This window comes from Oncorhynchus keta, chromosome 14 (genome assembly GCF_023373465.1).
Source record: "Oncorhynchus keta strain PuntledgeMale-10-30-2019 chromosome 14, Oket_V2, whole genome shotgun sequence".
In the NCBI taxonomy this organism is placed as follows: domain Eukaryota; kingdom Metazoa; phylum Chordata; class Actinopteri; order Salmoniformes; family Salmonidae; genus Oncorhynchus; species Oncorhynchus keta.
The window spans coordinates 39044279-39064284 of record NC_068434.1 but is presented as its reverse complement, the minus strand read 5'-3'; the positions used below and the strand labels follow the sequence as shown (position 1 = coordinate 39064284).

General features: G+C 48.3%; 1 protein-coding gene and 1 long non-coding RNA gene across 2 annotated transcripts in view; one reads left to right on the top strand and one right to left on the bottom strand.

The window, feature by feature from the left end:
• Nucleotides 1-155: 155 nt before the first annotated feature.
• On the top strand, nt 156-4797 carry LOC127907287 (uncharacterized). The gene is made up of 2 exons (XR_008064037.1): nt 156-713; nt 4631-4797. It is a non-coding gene; the product is annotated as an uncharacterized LOC127907287 (long non-coding RNA).
• Nucleotides 4798-5036: 239 nt separating this feature from the next.
• The window catches only part of LOC118393384 (histone acetyltransferase KAT6A-like), a 42074-nt gene continuing 27104 nt past the window's right edge, over nt 5037-20006 (bottom strand). The window contains exons 9-17 of the mRNA XM_035786017.2: nt 19325-19440; nt 19047-19188; nt 17966-18127; nt 15953-16046; nt 15219-15450; nt 14809-14989; nt 14016-14714; nt 13577-13838; nt 5037-10582 (exon numbers count right to left, since the gene is read on the bottom strand). Coding sequence (XP_035641910.1) covers nt 7293-10582; nt 13577-13838; nt 14016-14714; nt 14809-14989; nt 15219-15450; nt 15953-16046; nt 17966-18127; nt 19047-19188; nt 19325-19440 — 5178 coding nt within the window. The 3' untranslated portion in view covers nt 5037-7292. The remainder of the gene's footprint in view (nt 10583-13576; nt 13839-14015; nt 14715-14808; nt 14990-15218; nt 15451-15952; nt 16047-17965; nt 18128-19046; nt 19189-19324; nt 19441-20006) is intronic.

Genomic DNA, 20006 nt, shown 5'->3' with positions numbered 1-20006 from the left:
ACCGTCGTGTCTGACATTTTGTGTCAAGACATCGTCCACGGATCATATCAGATTTCATTTTGTGGATACATTTTGTGGATACAAAATATATATATTTCCAATGAATAAAATGTAATGGAAAATAATTAACTTGGTTACACTGAAACCACCATGTATCTAATATATCAAACCCATAGCCCATGGGAGGGGTAAAATCTATATATTTTTTAAAGTGTAGGCTTTTTGAATATACATGTGTATACAATTTACATCATTGGCACTTACATACTGTATGTGAAATGGAGATAAATTGGCCTACTGTTAAATCAGAATATAATTGGTCCCTTTGGTAGTGTTTTCCATATGTGAGTCTGTAAATATGATAAATTGGATAATGGACTCACTCATATTGAAGATGTCTTATCAAGTAGATAGCCGTTTATGGGGGTGATTGGCAATTTTCTTCAAATGGATCCTTTAAATGGATGCCAAAAAATGTATTTGCATTCAGTCTGACCTTTTGCAGTCACAGACTAGCTTCTGATCCACTCTTATACTGAACAAAAATATAAATGCAACTTTTTTTTATTTAACTAGGCAAATCAGTGAAAAACAAATTATTATTTACAATGACGGCCTACCCCGCCAAACCCGGATGACGCTGGACCAATTGTGCGCCGCCCTATGGGACTCCCAATCACACCCGGATGTGATGCAGCCAGGATTCAAACCAGGTACTGCTGAGATGCAGTGTCTTAGATCACTGCACCACTCGGGAGCCTAACATGTAAAGTGTTGGTCCCATGTTACATGAGCTGAAATAAAAGATCCCATGTGTTTCATATACACAAAAAAGCTTATTTCTCTCAAATGTTGTGCACAAATTAGTTTACATCCCTGTTAGTGAGCATTTCTCCTTTGCCAAGATAATACATCCACCTGACAGGTGTAGCTTCTTCTTCAGTGGTGTTTATCGCCACCCTATGAGACTCCCAACCACGGCCAGTTATAATACAGCCTGGATTCGAATCAGGGTGTCTGTAGACGCCTCTAGCACTGAGATGCAGTGCCTTAGACCACTGCGCCACAAAATCCTGCCAGCCTGTCCCGTTTCTTAAAAAATATAAAATATTTGAGACTGTCTAATGACGTTCTACTCAATATACTCTTTATACTAATTTCCTGTATCCCCTTCTCCCTCATACTAGATCTCAACTGCTCTCTTTCTCTCTGATACTGCCCACACTGTAGCAATACATGCTCCAATGTCTCTGTTTCCTGGCAACAATCACACTTTCCTGTTGGATGATTTCCTATCACATTTAAGGACTTATTCAACTGGCTGTGTCCCACCCTTAATGTTGTAAAAATAGCCTCCCCAACTTCCCTCTGTATTTGAAATAAATGCCTGCTCTTAGTATCTCTATTCCACTGCTCCTGCCATCTCTGCAACATCACTGTCTATATCAGGCTTTTTGCCTCTGCCTTGCTCATTGAAACTACAACATCGCCACTTCTAAGTGCTTGTTTAGCCAGTACATCAACTGCCTCGTTCCCCTCCACCCCCACATGGGCTGGGACCCAAGTAAATCTGATTTGTATATCCATCTGTCTAATCCTGCCATGGGCTTGTAGCACCTCACAAAGCAGGTCTTGTCTGCTACATGACCTAAAGGACTGTAGATTCATTAACACTGCACATGAATCAGAGCAAATAACTTCTGGCTGGACTTCCTCCACCCACTGCAAGGCCAAGAGTGTGTCCATCAGCTCCACTGTATATACAGCCAGATGATCTATAATACATGTCCTTACTTCCACCCCACATTCCTGCACTACAAATGCTGACCCAGTACTTCCTGTCCTTGGATCTTTTGAACCATCTGTGTAAATGGCCACAAAATCCTGATACACAGTATCCAGATGTCTTTTAAACAAACCAGATGGATCAACACCGTCCCTATCTTTCTGTAGTCTCTCCAAGACAGGTGTGGCATATCAGGATGCTGATTAAACAGCATGATCATTGCACAGCTGCACGTTGTGCTGGGGACAATAAAAGGCCACTCTAAAATGTGCAGTTTTTTCACACAACACAATGCCACAGATGTCAAGTTTTGAGGGAGTGTGCAATTGGCATGCTGACTGCAGGAATGTCCACCAGAGCTGTTGCCAGAGAATTGAATGTTAATTTCTCTACCATAAACAGAGTTGGGTAGGTTACTTTCTAAATGTAATCTATCCAAAATTGTCATCAGTAACTCAACTTTTTGACTACCCAAACTCAGTAATGTAAATCTGATTACATTCAGTTATTAAGAAGCATTAGAAGACGAAAAATGTATGTTACCAATTGAATGTCATCTTTTGCAGGATAAATCAGTGTTAACGTTTACATAGCTGGACATATATTGATGTATAGCTTTACATGAATATATCATTTATAAGTCCAAAAATGGATCAGTAACTACAGATTTCCCATTTAAGTCTCTAAAAAGTGTGCGAGTTTGAGCCTGTGTCCATTAGGCCTATTGATATTTATTTTTCTATCAGCATGAATTAGATTGAACAATAAAAACCCCACTTTTATTCCATAGGTTTGGATCCACACTATACGGCTGTTGGAAGAGTGCATTTTTCACTGAATGTCCACTGGTTTCAAAAACAATGATTGATAGGCAGCTTAAACTTCTTGAATTCAAACATTATTGGGTTCAAATACACATTTAGATTTGTGAACAGCCATCCACAACCACAATCTGTAAGGAACAAATAGCTAAATGAGAGCAGCAGTGTGATTCACATCAATGCGCTATGTAGATATCAATAATAAGTGAGATCCATATCGCTGTAGACTACAGTCGTGGCCAAAAGTTTTGAGAATGACACAAATATTAATTTCCACAAATTTTGCTGCTTCAGTGTCTTTAGATATTTTTGTCAGATGTTACTATGGAATACTGAAGTATAATTACAAGCATTTCATAAAGGCTTTTATTGACAATTACATGACGTTGATGCAAAGAGTCAATATTTGCAGTGTTGACCCTTCTTTTTCAAGACCTCTACAATCCGCCCTGGCATGCTGTCAATTAACTTCTGGGCCACATCCTGACTGATGGCAGCCCATTCTTGTCAGAATTTGTGGGTTTTTGTTTGTCCACCCGCCTCTTGAGGATTGACCACAAGGATGGGATTAAGGTCTGGGGAGTTTCCTGGCCATGGACCCAAAATATCGATGTTTTGTTCCCCGAGCCACTTAGTTATCACTTTTGCCTTATGGCAAGGTGCTCCATCATGCTGGAAAAGGCATTGTTCGTCACCAAACTGTTCCTGGATGGTTGGGAGAAGTTGCTCTCGGAGGATGTGTTGGTACCATTCTTTATTCATGGCTGTGTTCTTAGGCAAAATTGTGAGTGAGCCCACTCCCTTGGCTGAGAAGCAACCCCACACATGAATGGTCTCAGGATGCTTTACTGTTGGCATGACACAGGACTGATGGTAGCGCTCACCTTGTCTTCTCTGGAAAAAAGCTTGTCCGGATGCCCCAAACAATCGGAAAGGGGATTCATCAGAGAAAACGACTTGACCCCAGTCCTCAGCAGTCCAATCCCTGTACCTTTTGCAGAATATCAATCTCTCCCTGATGTTTTTCCTGGAGAGAAGTGGCTTCTTTGCTGCCCTTCTTGATACCAGGCCATCCTCCAAGTCTTTGCCTCACTGTGCGTGCAGATGCACTCACACCTGCCTGCTGCCATTCCTGAGCAAGCTCTGTACTGGTGGTGCCCCGATCCCGCAGCTGAATCAACTTTAGGAGACTGTTCTGGCGCTTGCTGGACTTTCTTGGGCACCCTGAAGCCTTCTTCACAATTGAACCGCTCTCCTTGAAGTTCTTGATGATCCGATAAATGTTTTTTTTAGGTACAGTCTTACTGGCAGAAATATCCTTGTCTGTGAAGCCCTTTTTGTGCAAAGCAATGACGGCACATGTTTCCTTGCAGGTAACCATGGTTGACAGAGGAAGAACAATGATTCCAAGCACCACTCTCCGTTTGAAGCTTCCAGTCTGTTATTCGAACTCAATCAGCATGACAGAGTGATCTCCAGCCTTGTCCTCGTCAACACTCACACCTGTGTTAACGAGAGAATCACTGACATGTCAGCTGGTCCTTTTGTGGCAGGGCTGAAATGCAGTGGAAATGTTTTTTTGGGGGATTCAGTTAATTTGCATGGCAAAGAGGGATTTAGCAATTCATCTGATCACTCTTCATAACAGTCTGGAGTATATGCAAATTGCCATCATACAAACTGAGGCAGCAGACTTTGTTAAATGAATATTTGTGTCATTCTCAAAACTTTTGGCCACGACTGTACACCACTGCTGTCATCCTTACCTCCAAACCTTTATTCAAATTGGATAATCTTTTGATGCTGACAGCAGTCACACCATTGGAAGACAGCTTGGATTGTAGCCTACAAAAACCTAATTCCTGCTCTTTTCCCACGATCCATCAAACATATTTGGTGTGTCATCATAGTGGTCAGGCTTACTCAGGTGGGTTTGCTGGTAAAGTAACAGATCAGTTACCATTTTTTTTGTAATCTGTTACTTCCCAACCCTGACAATAAATCACCTCCAACGTCGTTTTAGAGAATTTGGAAGTACGTCCGACCGGCCTTAACTGCAGACCACACGTTACCACGCCAGCCCAGGACTTCCACATCCAGCTTCTTCACCTGCAGGATTGTCTGAGACCAGCCAACTGGACATTTGGAGTATTTCTTTCTGTAATAAATCCTTTTGTGGGGAAAAACTCATTCTGATTGGCCCAGTCATGTGAAATTCATAGATTAGGGCTTAACTGACTGATTACCTTATATGAACTGTAACTCATTGAAATTGTTTATTTTTGTTCGGTATATATATGAGCCAGCTTCACATAGCAAATAAGAATTGAAATCAATTAATTTCTGGTTAAAGTGAGAAAATCACTGCCAAGGAGCAGCAATTATTAAAAGTCCGAACAATAGATAAAAAAAAATAACATGACAACATACATGGCTCAACATAATTTATTTTTGTTTTATGTTAAAATGTACAGAGTTCTTTGAAAGTACTTGCTAAGAAAGAAAAACAAATAAATGGAAATACATACAGGGACAAAGTAGAGAGACAGAGGCAGCAGGGCACTATAAACCATCGCTATGCACCCAGCCAGCCTCACCTCTATCTTGTACTCTCTTAGCTCACAATGCACCATGTACAATTACAAAGGATACAAAAAGGGAAGCGATATAAACAGACAAATATACTGAGCTCATTTTTACATGCCTCTTAAAACGCAAGGAAGTCGTCCTATACACACACACACACAAAGAAAATCAAAACAAAAGAACGGCTAAGTGGCCTTCAGATATGTTTTTTCCTTTTGTTTTAAAATAGCATTAATATACTACACAAAGATAGAAAACTCTAGAGATGAGATGGAATGGAGAGGTTAAAAGGCATCTTAAATTCACTAAAAGTGAGATTTTTTTTTTGTTTTGAATTTCTTAATAATATTACCTCAAGAGTCGAGCTAAAAAATGTAGTTTTTTTCCTGAAACAGAAGTGAAAAAAATGACAGTACCAATGTCAGAATATTTATTTTTTATATTATAGAAAAAACATTCTCTACAATAGGTTTTCTAAAGTCAAAAAGAGTCAGCTTGTGTCATAAAAGAAAGCTGCCCAGTCTGATAAAGTTCAGAGAAATTAAAAAAACAAAAAAACAAATAATATATGAAAACGTCAGGTCTAAGAAAAGCATCTTCATTTTGACTTTGAATACTGGAACATTGAGACAACTGGGTCAATTCCTCCACCACCCGTCCCATCCTAACACAGTGACCATCCAGATGTCTGTGTGTGTGGGGGGGCAAGGCGTACACAATGCACAGTATTTGGCATTGGCCACCTCTCCGTATGTCAATGGTCCATAGAGCGCAGACATCTCTACTAATCAATGGAAGTGCACTGCAGACTTGCACAGATTGACTCCTTTTAACAGAAAACAGTGTTCAGAGAGGATGCCTTGACCTCGGTTTGTGGGTTACTAACACTTGAATGAAGTGGCTCAGCTCATTTCCAACAGCTGGTTTTCCTTAAAGCAGTGAGTTACTCCACCTGGCAGACCTCATCTCTTTCCCTGGAAGGTAAACTGCATGGGGATGACAGACATACACCTAGCCTAATAATAGCCTTCTGTAGAGTGTGACCAACATTATTATTTTTTTAAAATAAAATGTAAGTGCTGCAATGTCTTTTGCCTGCCACTGAGGGGAGACTAGCTGGCTCACTGACTGACAATGCTGGACTGTGAATCGACAGGAAGTAGCAGAATATTTACATCGAAACATTCCAGAACGAACAGCTACAGCATCCTGGGTGGAGTGGTGCCCCCCCCCAGATACACACCCTCCTACCAGGAAGACAGACTCCTGACACTGTTGTGACACTTAGGACCCATGAATCTCAACTCTGAGACTGAAGTGCCCCGGCTCACCAAGTGGCAATGGAGAGGTGTGTGTGTGTGAGTGTGTGTGTGAGAGTGAGAGAGAGTGTGTGTGTGTGTGGGCGCTAGAGGGTGTACCACCAATTCAGTATGCCTTACTTCAAGACCAAAGCATAGAGAGGTTGGACTGCACGCAAGTTGTTTTCAACGGTTGTCAAAATAAAAACAATGAAAGTATTCAAATATATTGAAAGAAATGTCCATCTACAATTATAATCAGTCTCTTTTTTTCCAAGTTAAGGCTTCCTATGTCAATTACAATATTGTGTGCATGGTTTAATATATTTAGTTAACCTCTCAGTTTTGACAATGTAAGGTCCTCCAAAGTCCATGTTTCAGCCCATCTTCTTCCTCCTCCACTCTCCTCCCAGTAAACAGTGGAGGGGAGCCTTCCGTTAGCGTAGAAACTGTGCCAGAGAGGAGCGTGTCGTGTAGGTCTGACTAGACTAGTGCAGTCTGCCAGACAGTACCAGAGGTCCAGTTACACGTTATGTATCGTGCCAGCATACTCCCTACACAGCCAGCTTGGGGGTGGGGGATGAATCCAACTGAATAGAACAAAATTACACATACAAAACATTGAAAATAGTCTCCCCTTGCTCTCCCCTTATGCTCGCTCTGGCTTTGGAGAGGGTGGATTCAACACCAAGTAATACAGTAAAGAGAGGCGACAGCAGAGTCCCTCCCTACATCAGAGTGCCAGGTCGGAGAGTGTCCCCCATCTCTTCAGAGCTGCGGCGTTGCTGTGGGGTTCTCTACTCATCTGCTCATGTAAGGCGACTGTTTGGGGACGCCGGCGTAACTGTGGTGGGTGGGGCCCGTGTACATCATGTTGCCGTGGTGATTGGGCTGCATAGGCTGCTGCGGGTACCCCTGCCCCCCCATCATGCCCATCTGCATTTGCATGGGGTACTGGGCGGGCTGGTTCATGTAAGGGGGGTTCCCATGGTAACCGCTGTTCATCATAGGCTGTGGCATGCGGTAGCCGGCCGACATGGCGTTCAGCTGGTTCATGTTCATGGTGTTGTAACCGGCCGGCGTGGGCATGAGGTTGGGCATCATACTGCGCTGCACGGCCAGGGTACGGGGCGAGCCTTGCATGGCCACGGACCCAGAGCTGCGGCCGTACAGCTGCTGCTGGTGCGGGGAGGGAGCGGGGGCCAGCTGGGCCTTGGAGCGGATGGCGATGTGGCCCTTCACTGTGGCCATCTGGCCCTGCAGCCTCTGGGTGTGGGGCGGGGGAGGCAGGCCAATGTTGCCTGTGGGCATGTTGCACTGCAGCTGCAGGGAGCCCAGGTTCATGGAGCCAGAGCTCATTTGTGGAGGGGGGCTCATGGTGGCCTGGCCCTGGGTTAAGGGAGGGTGTGGTGAGGGGGAAAGCTGGGCCAGACCGGGGTTAGACAGAGAAACACTGGTGGCGTATGATGTGACAGAGGCCGAGTGCGAGTAGGGCATGGCGTGGGGGTCCATGATGGTGTTGGTGAGCTGCTGCAGCTTAGCCAGGCTGAACGTGGCCGAGGGCTGGGGGTAACCCCCTGCACCAAAGTCCTGGCCCATCCGCTCGTAGAGGCTGCGGCCCCCACCCTGGGAGGCACTCTCAGGGATCTCCATGATCATTGGCGTGGAGCCAAAGCCATTCCCCATACTGCACTGGGATAGGGGCTGCTGCTGCTGGGGCGTGTGGGGGTTTGGAGGGGCCGAGGGCTGGGGGTTGGGAGCCTGCTGCTGCTGAGGGGGCTGCTGCACTTTTTTCTGGGACTGCTGGCTGGCGCTGGGCGGCCTCTCGTTCACAAAGCTCTGAGGGGACTTGATGCCTTGGTGGGTGTTAACAGACGGCGGACGGGGTGGCAGCGGAGGCTGAGACACACTGTTGTTGCCACCCATGTTGGCTCCCGGACCATTATTGGGCCCTGGCCCGGTCTGTTGGATGAGGCTGCAGCTGCCCATGGCGAGCTGTGATGTCACGGCGCCGCTGGGAGACGTGAGGCCGGGCGCCGGGACAAAGGAGCAGCTGTTGCCCTGTGAGGAGGGCGTGGCCGAGTTAGAGGAAGAGCCCGCCGCCGACGAGGTCGAGGCGACCGCATGGTTACCGCTGTTGTTCCCTCCCCCGCTGCCCATGGTGGAATCGTAGCTGCTGGGATTGTCATAGTTCTCTGTGGTGCTCTCGATGCTACCCAGGTCACTGAATCCACTGTCCACCACCTGCTGGGAGTGGTCCGACACCGACGGCACGTCCATCATGGGACTGGTCTCCATGTTCTGCAGGGACGGTGCTGACAGAGAGCTGGGGTGCTCAGGGGTGATCTGGGTGTACACCCCTCCCCCTGTTCCCCCAGTAGGGCCTGGCGTGCCCTCTCTCTGCTGCCCCAGCCCAGACTCCATCACCCCTCCTGGAGTCACGCCTGCTGGGCTGTTGACGGAGCGGACTGATTGGCTGGGTAAGGGGGTCATGGGGGGGTTGGTATGGGGTAGGGGGCTGCTGTGTTGGGAGGTTCCACACTCCTCCACCAAAGCCAGGTGGGTAGCCTCCTCCTCTGTCTCCCCGGCGTGGCTGTAGCTCTGCAGGGTGCGGCAGGCGGCCAGCGTCTCTTCACAATCCTGGTAGGCTCCGTGGGAGACCCCGTGGCTCTCTGGCTCCTCGTCCTGGGCCTCTCCCTGGGTCAGAGACTGGACCGCCTGCACCGTCTCCAGGTCCAGCTCGTTGTTGTGGTGGTGCTGGCCGTGGTGGGACCCATGGTGGTGGGTCAGCTCCTCCTTGAAGGAGTCGGGGTGCTGATGGGGGTGTGGGTGCTGGTGGGGGTGCTGGGGCTCAATCAGCACCGTGACAGCCTTGTCCTCGGGGTGCAGCGGCTGCTGCTCTAGGGGCTCGGAGGGGACTGAGATGGCTGTCACAGTCTCCACCGCCGCAGCTGCCGCTGCTGACTCCTCCGCCTCTCGCCGCCGCCTCCTCTCGTCCTGTGCTGCGTCCAGCGGCCGGCACTTCACCTCCTGCAGCTCCTCCTCCGCCTCTTCGTCGTTCTCCTCTTCGTCCTCCTCCTCTTGCTTGCTGACATAGGCATCTCTGGCCTGCACGCTTCCCTGCATGTCTAAAAAACCTTCCCCACCCTGGGGTTCCTCTTTGACGGGCGGAGAGCAGGCGGGGGAGGCAGGCTCTTCCTCCTCCTCAGAGTCCTGGCTCTTCCTCTTCTTGCTGTTGCTCTTGTCCTCCAGGTGTCCGTCTCCTTCGTCATCTGCATCATGGTCTTCGCTGCGTCTGCTCCCCGAGCCTGGCATTGCCACGGTCCTCCTGCTGCTGCTGCCCAGGCTTGCACACTCCTCGTCCTCCCTCTCCTCGTCTTCCTCATCCTCCCTGTCAGCCATGTCTCTGTTCTTGTCTGGCCTGCTGGGCTGGGGGGCACTGGGGCCTCCGGTAGAAGACGGGGAGAGCAGGGAGCGGGTCGGTGGATGGCTCTGTTTGTCCTCTACCCAGCCCCTCTCTGTCTCCTCCTCCTCTGGCTCCGAGACAGGGAGCGGCTTAGGGACGGGTTGTTGTAGCAGGGATGGGTTTTTGGGCGGTCGCCCCCGCCTCTTGGGGATCTTCTGCTCCACGGGCTTGGGGGGGTAGTCGTCCTCTTCATCAGAGTCTTTGCGTTTGTCATTGTCGGTAGCTGCAGCTCTGGAGGACCTCTTGCAGGCTCGGTCCTCTAGCTGCTTGGGATGCTTGTCTAGCTGCTGCCCCCCTCCCAGACCCAGCCTCGGTCGCTCTGCCTCCTGCCTCTTGGCCTCCTCCTGGGCCCGCTGTAGGTACCAGCTCCGGGGCTTGGGGCCCGGCTTCATCTTGACCTTGGGGGGCGGAGGGTCGCCCGAGGTGGTCAGACTGGTGTCCCCTGCGTTCTGGTTGGCCCCGCTGCCAGGTGGTATGCCCGGCCATTTTCTCAAGTGCAGGGGCTTGCGGGGCTTGCCCTTGGGCCAGCCTTTCTTCTTCTTGACGGGGGACTCTGGGGTGTCTGCGGAGGCCGTGGGCTCTGGGTTCCGTAGGGAGGCAACTGACTTCAGAACAGGAGTGGGTTCTATACGAGAACAGAGGGAGAGAGATATCCATTGTTACACGTACAGATCTACTCAAGCAAGTACTGTATATCAATGACTAGCTACTGTACACCTACCTATACATTGCTACATACAGTGGGGCAAAAAAGTATTTAGTCAGCCACCAATTGTGCAAGTTCTCCCACTTAAAAAGATGAGGCCTGTAATTTTCATCATACAGTGCCGTGCGAAAGTATTCGGCCCCCTTGAACTTTGCGACCTTTTGCCACATTTCAGGCTTCAAACATAAAGATATAAAACTGTATTTTTTTGTGAAGAATCAACAACAAGTGGGACACAATCATGAAGTGGAACGACATTTATTGGATATTTCAAACTTTTTTAACAAATCAAAAACGAAAAAATTGGGCGTGCAAAATTATTCAGCCCCCTTAAGTTAATACTTTGTAGCGCCACCTTTTGCTGCGATTACAGCTGTAAGTCGCTTGGGGTATGTCTCTATCAGTTTTGCACATCGAGAGACTGAATTTTTTTCCCATTTCTCCTTGCAAAACAGCTCGAGCTCAGTGAGGTTGGATGGAGAGCATTTGTGAACAGCAGTTTTCAGTTCTTTCCACAGATTCTCGATTGGATTCAGGTCTGGACTTTGACTTAGCCATTCTAACACCTGGATATGTTTATTTTTGAACCATTCCATTGTAGATTTTGCTTTATGTTTTGGATCATTGTCTTGTTGGAAGACAAATCTCCGTCCCAGTCTCAGGTCTTTTGCAGACTCCATCAGGTTTTCTTCCAGAATGGTCCTGTATTTGGTTCCATCCATCTTCCCATCAATTTTAACCATCTTCCCCTGTCCCTGCTGAAGAAAAGCAGGCCCAAACCATGATGCTGCCACCACCATGTTTGACAGTGGGGATGGTGTGTTCAGGGTGATGAGCTGTGTTGCTTTTACGCCAAACATAACGTTTTGCATTGTTGCCAAAAAGTTCAATTTTGGTTTCATCTGACCAGAGCACCTTCTTCCACATGTTTGGTGTGTCTCCCAGGTGGCTTGTGGCAAACTTTAAACAACACTTTTTATGGATATCTTTAAGAAATGGCTTTCTTCTTGCCACTCTTCCATAAAGGCCAGATTTGTGCAATATACGACTGATTGTTGTCCTATGGACAGAGTCTCCCACCTCAGCTGTAGATCTCTGCAGTTCATCCAGAGTGATCATGGGCCTCTTGGCTGCATCTCTGATCAGTCTTCTCCTTGTATGAGCTGAAAGTTTAGAGGGACGGCCAGGTCTTGGTAGATTTGCAGTGGTCTGATACTCCTTCCATTTCAATATTATCGCTTGCACAGTGCTCCTTGGGATGTTTAAAGCTTGGGAAATCTTTTTGAATCCAAATCCAGCTTTAAAACTTCTTCACAACAGTATCTCGGACCTGCCTGGTGTGTTCCTTGTTCTTCATGATGCTCTCTGCACTTTTAGCGGACCTCTGAGATTATCACATTGCAGGTGCATTTATACGGAGACTTGATTACACACTGGTGGATTGTATTTATGATCATTAGTCATTTAGGTCAACATTGGATCATTCAGAGATCCTCACTGAACTTCTGGAGAGAGTTTGCTGCACTGAAAGTAAAGGGGCTGAATAATTTTGCACGCCCAATTTTTCAGTTTTTGATTTGTTAAAAAAGTTTGAAATATCCAATAAATGTCGTTCCACTTCATGATTGTGTCCCACTTGTTGTTGATTCTTCACAAAAAAATACAGTTTTATATCTTTATGTTTGAAGCCTGAAATGTGGCAAAAGGTCGCAAAGTTCAAGGGGGCCGAATATTTTCGCAAGGCACTGTAGGTACACTTCAACTATGACAGACAAAATAAGAGAAGAAAATCCAGAAAATCACATTGTAGGATTTTTTATTTATTTATTTGCAAATTATGGTGGAAAATAAGTATTTGGTCAATAACAAAAGTTTCTCAATACTTTGTTATATACCCTTTGTTGGCAATGAGAGAGGTCAAACGTTTTCTGTAAGTCTTCACAAGGTTTTCACACACTGTTGCTGGTATTTTGGCCCATTCCTCCATGCAGATCTCCTCTAGAGCAGTGATGTTTTGGGGCTGTTACTGGGCAACACGGACTTTCAACTCCCTCCAAAGATTTTCTATGGGGTTGAGATCTGGAGACTGGCTAGGCCACTCCAGGACCTTGAAATGCTTCTTAGGAAGCCACTCCTTCGTTGCCCGGGCGGTGTGTTTGGGATCATTGTCATGCTGAAAGACCCAGCCACGTTTCATCTTCAATGCTCTTGCTGATGGTAGGCTTTGTTAATTTGGTCCCAGCTCTCTGCAGGTCATTCACTAGGTCCCCCCGTGTGGTTCTGGGATTTTTGCTCACCGTTCTTGTGATCATTTTGACCCCACGGGGTGAGATCTTGCGTGGAGCCCTAGATCGATGGAGATTATCAGTGGTCTTGTATGTCTTCCATTTCCTAATAATTGCTCCCACAGTTGATTTCTTCAAACCAAGCTGCTTACCTATTGCAGATTCAGTCTTCCCAGCCTGGTGCAGGTCTACAATTTTGTTGCTTGTGTCCTTTGACAGCTCTTTGGTCTTGGCCATAGTGGAGTGTGACTGTTTGAGGTTGTGGACAGGTGTCCTTTATACTGATAACAAGTTCAAACAGGTGCCATTAATACAGGTAACGAGTGGAGGACAGAGGAGCCTCTTAAAGAAGAAGTTACAGGTCTGTGAGAGCCAGAAATCTTGCTTGTTTGTAGGTGACCAAATACTTATTTTCCACCATAATTTGCAAATAAATTCATTAAAAATCCTACAATGTGATTTTCTGGATTTTTCCCCCCTCATTTTGTCTGTCATAGTTGAAGTGTACCTATGATGAAAATTACAGGCCTCTCATCTTTTTAAGTGGGAGAACTTGCACAATTGGTGGCTGACTAAATACTTTTTTGCCCAACTGTAAATAACTGCTCTGTTAGCCCTGTGGACTCACCGTCCTCCTCAGACTCTGTGAGACTGGCTCGTCGGCCCCGCTTGGCCGTAGGGTCCGTGTGTCGGAGGGCGGAGCGGCCCGGGGGGTAGCGCCTCAGGGGGGTCTCCTCCTCCAGCCGGGGCATTGGCCTCTCAGAGTCAGAGTCCACGAAGGGCTCATCTAGCACCTCTGTGGTCTCGGAGATGGTCTCGGTCACCACGCTGCTATGGGCGTGGCTGTGGCTGTGGCTGCGCTGACGCATGCGCCTCTTCCTCAACGGTTTCTGGGGAGACATGGAAAAGCTATTGAAAACAGTAAAACGTTGCAAGCAGAAAGTGTGAATTTCTTATTTTGGAAGAGGTCAACACACGTTACTAATGTTTCTTTCGAGGTCACAACGTTCTTATCATTTGGAGTGACCTATATCAAGCAGTTCAGCAGATCCAGTCTTTCCATTCACCTTGCATTTGAGCCCCATGGTGGGTTTTGTGAGGATGGGTGGGGAGTGATCCCCCGTCTCCACGTCATCGTCGCCATCCTCTTCCTCGCTGCTTTCACTGAAGCAGTTCCGTCTGACCGGCGACAGGTCGCTGAGCCTGGGTGACAGGGGCAACTGGGGCAAGGCCTCCCCGGGCCCCTCACTCAGCCTGCGCTTGGAGCCCCTCTTCTTCCTGGGAGGCCGCCCTCTGCTGCGTGGGGGTGGGACAACAGATTGCCTGCCAAGCATCTCCAGGGGCCTGATGGTGCCTGTAGAATCTGCCTGCTGCCTGTCTGAGGAGAAGAGGGAGGGTGGGCTGCTGCCGAATGTGGGGCTGGCATTAGTGCCCTCAGTTCTGTCCTCCTCCTCCTCATCATCATCATCATCCTGCACTTCCACCCGGCTCTTTGGGGGTCGTCCCGGGCCCGGCCGCCTCTCGGCCCGCGGCCCATCCTTCACCTTGCCCCAGGGCCAGTTCTTGGGCGGGCGGCCCCTGCCCCGGCGCTCTCCGTTGGCGGGGGGAGGGGGGCGGTGGTCGGGGATGGGCAAAGGGCAGCGGACTGGGGAGGAGGCCGGAGAGCTTTGGCTAGCGGGGAACCCCGGGAAGCACTTTCTCTCCTCTTCTTCCTCGCCTCCTCGGATGAGCCAGGAGAACGGAGACACCTTGTGGCTAGGCTTGATCTGTTTCAAAATATAAAATTAACTCCATAATGTACCACCCTAATACACACAGTATTGTCATTTCTTTTAGAACCTGAAGCGTCATTATCCTCACCTCCTTGCAGGTGTCCTCCTCTCCCTCCTCCTCCTCCTCCTCTCCCTCCGACACCACAGTGTTGGTGATGATGACGGGGGTCCAGCGGAGAGAGTCAGGGTCCACCTCTAGCAGCCGGGGCCTGGCGATGAGGCGAACCATGTGGGTGGACACCAGCTTCTCCTTGCGCACCAGGACTAGCCTACAGGACAGGGGGACAGAGACAGGGGAGGTCAAGGTGTTGTTCAGACAGATGGGTAAAACCCCACAGGGAGGGAAGAACCACTCTGAACAAATAACTCCCAAACAGACACGTGTTCCATGCTGTAGAATAGTCTTGTCAGCTTTCAAATGGCCTTGGTAGCCAGCATGTCGTTGAATTTGTGACGGCATCGTGGTTACGCCTCTGACGGTGCGAGCGCATGTCTCACCGCTCCCCTCTCTGCTCCAGCATGTTGAGGTGGTGCAGCGTGGCGGTGATGTCCTGGGGGCAGATGCCCGTGACCTTGCTGAGGCGTCGGATGGTGAGCTGGCGGTCTCGGACCTCATGGAGACACTCCAGCACCACGCTGCGCCAATAGGCCGTGTAGGACAGCCGCCCCAAGTCTGACAGGGGCTTCTCTGGGGAGCCGGGCTGGCCCTCCCGCTTGGACAGCAGGTAGCCTGGAGGGGAGAGGAGAGAGAGACGGGAGCGGGCGGAGAACAAAGTTCATTTTAAAAATCAGTCGGTGGCACGAGGCGCATTTACATTTGACGGCATTTCTGTCTGACTATTGGTGTATACGATTCAGTCAGACCGTGTGAAATAAATTCATGCTACCTTTTCTACCACTACTTGCCCTGTTACTACATGATAGTGGTCCAGCTTTTCCACAGAATAACCAACACCTTCTAAACCATCCAATTCAACCAGCTAAGCAGAGTAGGAAGGGGTCAATGCGGTTTTGATTATTCAGCTCAACAAGGAATTGGACCGGACGTTATTCATTACAGGCACTTTGAGTCAGATTCCAACATGTTGCTAGTTCAATTGAATGGGATTGACTGCTATTCCGATGGCATTGACCAAGAACTCTACAGCAGTTTAGAACCCCTGCTTCGGCATCAACGAGGTCTGGGGAGCGGAGGTAAGAGCCTGGCTGAGAGCCTGAGTGGAGCTCCTTACTGAAGTCGATGAGGAAGCGGCCGTAGCCCTTGCGCTGGTACTGGGGAAGAATCATGATGCAGGACACGTTGTACTTCTGTTGACAGTGTTTCTCCTGGAGAGGAGAGAGAGAGAGGTAGAGTGGTAGAGAGAGTAGGCATGGAAACACACTCAGAGCAAGCCTGTGCTAGTACATACAGCAGGAGTCTTGTGAGCGTGGTAAGATAATTGCTGTGTTTTGGCCGATTCCAGGAGCACCTGCAGCCGTAGACAGACAGACAGGGGGGTGAGACAGCATCAAAGCAGTGGTGGTTTCTCTGCATACAGAGGGATTCCCCCGGAGTAGAAGGAAGGTGCGTCTAGACCAGGGTTCCCCGGAGAGCTACCGTCCAATTGGTTATCACCAATCTAGCACAGCTGATTCTAATAATTAGCTGGTTGATAAACTGAAAAATCAGGTCAGTTACATTGGGTTGGAGCAAAAAACCTACAGGAGGGTAGCTCTCCAGGAACAGGGTTGGAGAGCCCTGGTGTAGACACCGACCTAAAGACACATTGTCGTTGAATTTGTGATGGCGTCATGATTTTGACTGTGTGTGCATGTCTCACCACTCCCCTCTCTGCTCCAGTATGAGGTGGTGCAGCGCGGCGGTGATGTCCTGGGAGCAGCGCAATAGTGTGTGTGTGTGTGTGTGTACTAAGATAATTGCTGTGTTTTGGCAGGCAGCCTATGTGAATAGGAGCCCCTACATCCATACAGACACGGGGGAGACAGAGAAAGTGTCAAAGCAGCTGTGGTCGTTGCTCTGCACACGGAGGGATTCACCAGAGTTAAACGAAGGTGCACCTAGACAGTGATCTACAGACAGTTTGGGCTTTTCCACTCGGAACGGTTAAGGTTAGGATTTTTGGGATGGTAAGCTGGTCCTAGATCTGTACCTAAAAAAACTTGTGGGTTCACCCTGTTGTGTTTCCTAATGTACAACTTCCTCCAGGACTGACGCAAGAGGTGGAGTTCGCCCCCATTGGTTTGCGTTACATAAATCAATGTTTTTTTCCCTGTGATCGAATAAACATTGCATCTCGGCCCCTTTTCAATGCAGCAAAATGAAGTTGGATTTTGTTTTAGGCAGAGCCAGAGCGCACGGAGTAGAATTCTATTGACGGGGGCTTGTCCACGAGAGGTCTTTCAAGCACCCACAAGTGAATACGCTTTTCAGATCAGCGCAGCGCGAGTGCACAATTGTTGCTATTCTTTGCAAGTCTGCGCGTTATAAAGCCCAGTTAAAGATAAGTATAGGTCAGTAATGGGGAGTTGCTGCTTCCTACAAGAGCACAAAACGTGTCGGCCACATTTCAAGCAGTCTATGAAAACGCCGGTCAGGCCAACTTAAAAAAAAAAAAAGCTTGTGTCTTAATTAAAGGGGCAGTGTTGTATTTTGAGACTGGCTTGAATATGCAAATAAGCCAATAGGCAAATAAGCCAATAGGCAAAGGGTATCTTACGCCTAATTCTGTGTGTGGTAACGGTTACATTTTGTTGAATGTTTTTTTTGCGTCATTCAATAAAATGCCATTTACAGTAATCTATTTGGCCCATGGTGTTACAGACCAAGAAAACAAAATCATTCATCAATGTCAAGCCCTTCATAATATACAAACTTCTTTTAAAGTCTCACGTAATGTAGGCCCGCATTGACCACCGCATATATAGGCTACATGGAGAAATCAAAAGCTACAGTATTTCCCTGTGAAAATGTTATGGGATTTGCTCCTTTGGTTTTATTGGTAGGCCAGTCTGATAGTCCTACATTATGCTCAAATAGCCTATTGGCTACTGTCTAAAACTGTAAGGGTACAGCCTGTGTTCACTGTAAACGCGCCGGGAAGTTACGCTAAAAAAACGTTTCCACTCACAAGACCTCAAATTTGCTCATTGCCCCCCAAGAAATTTGACGGAACGTTGCTTATGTGTATACTTATGTGTATATATAAATCTATCTATCTATAAATGTATTTGGTGGTTAGACGTACCTTGGAGAAATAGCCCACCAGGTGGCAGCCCTTGCTGTCGTTCTGTGTGAGAACGTAAAAGAGGAAGGGCTCCACGTCGTAGTACAGCGTCTTGTGGTCCAGGAACAGCTTGGCCAACAGACACAGGTTCTGACAGTAGATTGTGCTCATGTTCCCATCCACCTGAGACCACACACACACACACACACACACACACACACACACACACACACACACACACACACACACAATGAATGAAATGAAAACCTATATTTCCTAGAAGGAAATTTGATTTGCACATCATGAGCACAGACATCAACCACCAATCTGACAAAGACAATTATTCACAATTGACTACAATGACCCACGGTCAAAAGGGCAGTCTTCACTGCACCATTCAGCCCGTTTCCGAACCGCAACGTCAGTAACTCTGAGACACTCATGGGATACGGGAGGGGAGTCGATTGCTTTTATAGCCTCAGACAATGATGCCAACGATGTGAAGCCATGGCATCCCTGGTGTCCCAGGCTGGGCGAGCAAGGGGCTCCCTGGCAGGCAGCCAGACATCCCAGCTATTCTACTCTGCTGCTGAGTGAGGACAGGAGGGGACGAGGCGGGCTGGAGAGGCAGAGAAACTGCAGACGCTATCCTACAAGACAGACGGACGGCCATGGACTGACGGGCCCTCAATTAGAGGCCTGCAGTATGTACTGGTACAGCGGTTCTCAACCGTCTGCACATTGGATGTCGCTGGTCAGGAACTCAGACTGTTAGCTGACACCACGATAGTTGGTTCCGGAGTGATAGTTTTAACACAAGCAGTCCCGGTTCCAGGTACAACAAAAGAAAAAGACTAGCAGTAGTTGTACTAGATAACAATCTAGGTACCGTAGCTTCACATAAGGCGGTGCTCTGTGTTGTGGGTCAATATTATAACAAGGTGGTTTTGGGAACAGTTGACACCTCAGTGGGGGAACAAGAGTCTTTGACAAATGCCTGTGAGACACTGCCACCCTTGGCAGAGGACATAGAAGGAGCAGGGTGGTTTTGTGGCGGGGAGGTGATCTCGCCCCCCATCTTGTATCCCTCTTTCAGTCTCACCTCGAACACGGAGACGTCGTCCTTCCTGTAGATCTCGTCGGCTGGAGGGTGGAACCAGGCGCACTTCCTCATGTGCTGGAAGAGGATGCTGCGACTCTTGACGTAACGCAGGCAGAACTCACACAGGTAGAGCTTAGGCAACCTGGACCAGGCAGAGGAGGGAGAAGATTGAGGGGGAAAGGGTGAGACATCCCGTTACACGAGCGCAAACTAACAGTGGACTGACTCAGAGTGGAGCGTGTGTGGGGAAAAGCAGCGTGGGTCGTGTCGTTCGTTACCTGCTGTACTCTTGTGGGTACGGAGAAGAGTACCAAGTCTGGATCTCAAACTTGCCGAACTCGATGACAGACGGGCAGCGCATTTGGGGATCTGGAGGGCCGGTCACCCCGACTTTCTGCAAAGGCAAAAAAATATAGACCAAAGAAGACAAAAAAGAAAGGGAGACACACACGGAGTGAGAGAAAGAGAGGAGAGTTCAGTTTTGGAGCAACAGCATCAAGCGAAGGCCAGGTTTTCCAACAGGGGATTAAGAAGAGCATGGAGCAGACAGAGATTACACACCAGGGATTACTGGGCTTTCTGACTGCCCCCTGCCTAACCCAGCACAAGCACACACACTTAAGTGACAGGAAGACATACTCACACAGGCACAGTAAAGCAGAAACAAACTGGTCTCCTGTGCTCATAGGATTATTATTAGCTCTCTGGTCTGTCTTGAGTGGAAACTCTAAGCATCTGCCACTGGGTGCTGTTGACACGCTGGTAACCACACGCTTCCACACACACAGAGAGGCCCCTCACCCATGCCTACAGTGTCAGGTCTTTTTCACTGACTGCCATGACAGGGGAGAGAGGATCCACTCTAAGACAAAAGCGAGCAGTACCAAAATGCGTCTATTCTACACCATTTGTAAACAAACCACAACAAAAAAGGGAAGCCATCAATTATAAAATCCTAGA